The 2,613-nt window shown below is 45.8% G+C and overlaps 1 protein-coding gene across 1 annotated transcript; it reads right to left on the bottom strand.

Annotated features, from left to right (window-relative positions):
- Nucleotides 1–337: 337 nt before the first annotated feature.
- Nucleotides 338–2,188, bottom strand: FRG2C (FSHD region gene 2 family member C). The gene is given in 5 exon segments (XM_054482053.1): nt 338–814; nt 816–853; nt 1,176–1,253; nt 1,483–1,560; nt 1,822–2,188. Coding segments are annotated over 5 exon segments (849 nt in total). The 5' UTR covers nt 2,000–2,188.
- Between the last annotated feature and the right edge of the window lie 425 nt (nt 2,189–2,613).

Raw genomic sequence — 2,613 nt, forward strand, 5'->3', positions numbered from 1 at the left:
TTTTATATTTACTTTTCTACAATCTAAAATATGCAAATTCACAATTACAATCTAATATTTTTCTGATTATATAGAAATGCACGACTGTCATCAGACATCCAAAAGGCATCAAATGTCTAACATGAAATATAAAATTTTTCTATAGCCTTAGCGGTCTGCAAAATGCAGGGCTCAGCATTCTGAGTATACCGCTCAAGTTTCTTTCCTATGACTTCTTCAGGTTCTGTCATTTATTAACACAGTGTGTCTAAAATTGTCACTGCTGGTCATCTGGAAGAATCTGAGAAGAAGCAGGTCCTTGTTCTCATTCCTAGAGCTGCATCTCTGCTGAATAGGGTCAGGGTGCTCCCAGCTTAGCCTTATCTGATCCACTGACAGGCTCAGTTATCTACTGCCCAGGGAAGGGATGGGTTTCTCTCTCCAAGGCTGAATCCCCAGGACCAGGCAGTGTGGCTGGGACAAGCCAGCTCTCAGCAGGGAAGACATAAGCTGCCTGGGTGGCCATGGAATACAAGGTCTGCACCTGGGCACACAGAGGCCCCCGGAGCTGAGTGAGCAGTATCCGCTGCTCACAGGTCAGTGGAGAATGGATCTGCTGTGCCCACACCTGGGCTAGGTCTTGATAAACAGCCTGTGACATAGCTCGCACAGAGGTCACCAAGCTTTTTCGAAGTGACGGTGTTTGGACTCCTAGGGCCCGAGACCTATGCCGCTCGCTGCGCCCAGTGCGAACCCTGGAATGTCCCCTATGGTGGACGTCACAGGTCTCCTGGATTTCACTGTTGTGCACAGCGGTGGAGGATCTTGATTTTTTTATTCAACGTCAAGCTGCACTCCTCTTCTGGACAGTTCCCTGCAAAGAAAGCATGTGAGAGACTCATCAGAGCAGTCCCCACAGACCCTCATTTCCAGAACCCCTTGTGCACCCAGGTGAACCCCACTTGTTTCTCCCACTTCTTCCTGTCCATCTCAGCACTGGAATAAATTGAGGCTGAACCGCTTGTGAGTCCCCAGATATTCTCAGAGTGCCAAGATCTCAAAAATTTACTTGTCAATAAGTAACTCCCTTTCCGCTCCAGCCTCATATAAAAGTTTCCTGATTATTTGCTTTTTGGGGCAAACCAAAAACAAAAAACCACCACCACCAACAACAACAACAAACACCACGATTCTACCTGCTCTGTCTTGGCAGCTGTCCTTGGAACTGATTTTTGTTTTCCTGCAGTTTTCCCGGTATGAGCTGGACTCTGGTTCTGTGAGCACAATGAAAGTTTGAGAAAGTGCCTCCAACTGAACACCCTGAAATTCCTAGTCCATCCTGGACACACAGGAGCTGAGGTTACCAGCAAACTCCCTCTCTCTTCTGTTCTCCAGTGTCAAGGATCTGTACGGCCCTGGCTGCCAAGGAGCTCCCAGTTTCCTTGCCAGGGGAGCCTGTGTTGCTACCCTGTCCCTTCTCACCTTGAAAGAACCAAATCTTACCTGATCCAGCAGTGCTGTTCCCGGCCTTGAGCTTGGTTTCCTCAGAATTCTCCTTGTTTGGATGGGGCTCTGATCCTGCTGCAAAAGAAAGTTTAGATGAGTCACCTCTCCCTAGGAAGAGTCCCATAGTCTATCTCTGATGCATTTTTGCAGATCAGTCTTTCATGTGAAGCTCTTCTGCCAGTGTCACGAGTGAACACATTTCTCAAAGTCCCCTGAGAGCACCAAGCCATTTCCCATGCCCAAATCTCAAAATAAAACCCTACTAAAGACATATAGCTCAGTATCCCTGATTCCAACCCTCCTTCCAGCCTCCACAGGAGCAGCCCAAGGCCTTACCTTGCCTTTGTGTGTGCTTCTCACTGGAATGGGAGAAGGCGGTCTTGCCTTTTCCTTTGAATGGTTTCTTCTCATCTGAGCCCTTTTCTGTAAAGGAGATCTGCTGGAAAGGGGGCTGGTCAGTGGAGCACTGGATGGAGGAGCAGTGGAGATCGGCGTCTTCATTTCCCTTTCCCATGTTGAAGCTCAAGTCAAAGGTGCGCTCTCTCACACGTCCAAAGGCAGAGTGGGGGTTATTCTGAAAGACCTGTCTTTTATACCTCCCTCGGCTGGGCGTGGCTTACTCTTATTGGCTGAAGAGTTTTCTCATTTCTGCCGCTTCTTAGAGCCTCAATCAGAAGTTTCTTGCTGTAGTTCTACTGGGGACCTAGACACAGTTAAGGGGAGACATTTTCAGGGTCCTCTTACAGTGTCAAGAAAACAAAGAACTGGGAGCACAGGGATCAGAAGATCGGGGAATCTTTTCTTCCAATTTCTGTTTCAGTTCCTACCTGGAAGGTTTTATGATCCTGTTCACCTTTCAAGATGCACAATTAAACATGCCTATATTGACATATGTTATATATTTTGCCCAGAAGGAGAATTTATTATACATAGTGTTAACATTGTATGCATAGATATTATAACTTCTTAAATGCTTGGAAACAACAAATGTTAAATTATGGTTGATTGTATTAGATCCACACCTATATGATGAAATAAAAATGCAGAGAAAAAATAAATACCAAATGAAATGGCCCTTCCTACCTTAAAAATGGGAAGATAATTAGATCAAATGCAATAAAACTGAAT

This window comes from Pongo pygmaeus, chromosome 2 (genome assembly GCF_028885625.2).
Source record: "Pongo pygmaeus isolate AG05252 chromosome 2, NHGRI_mPonPyg2-v2.0_pri, whole genome shotgun sequence".
NCBI lineage: Eukaryota > Metazoa > Chordata > Mammalia > Primates > Hominidae > Pongo > Pongo pygmaeus.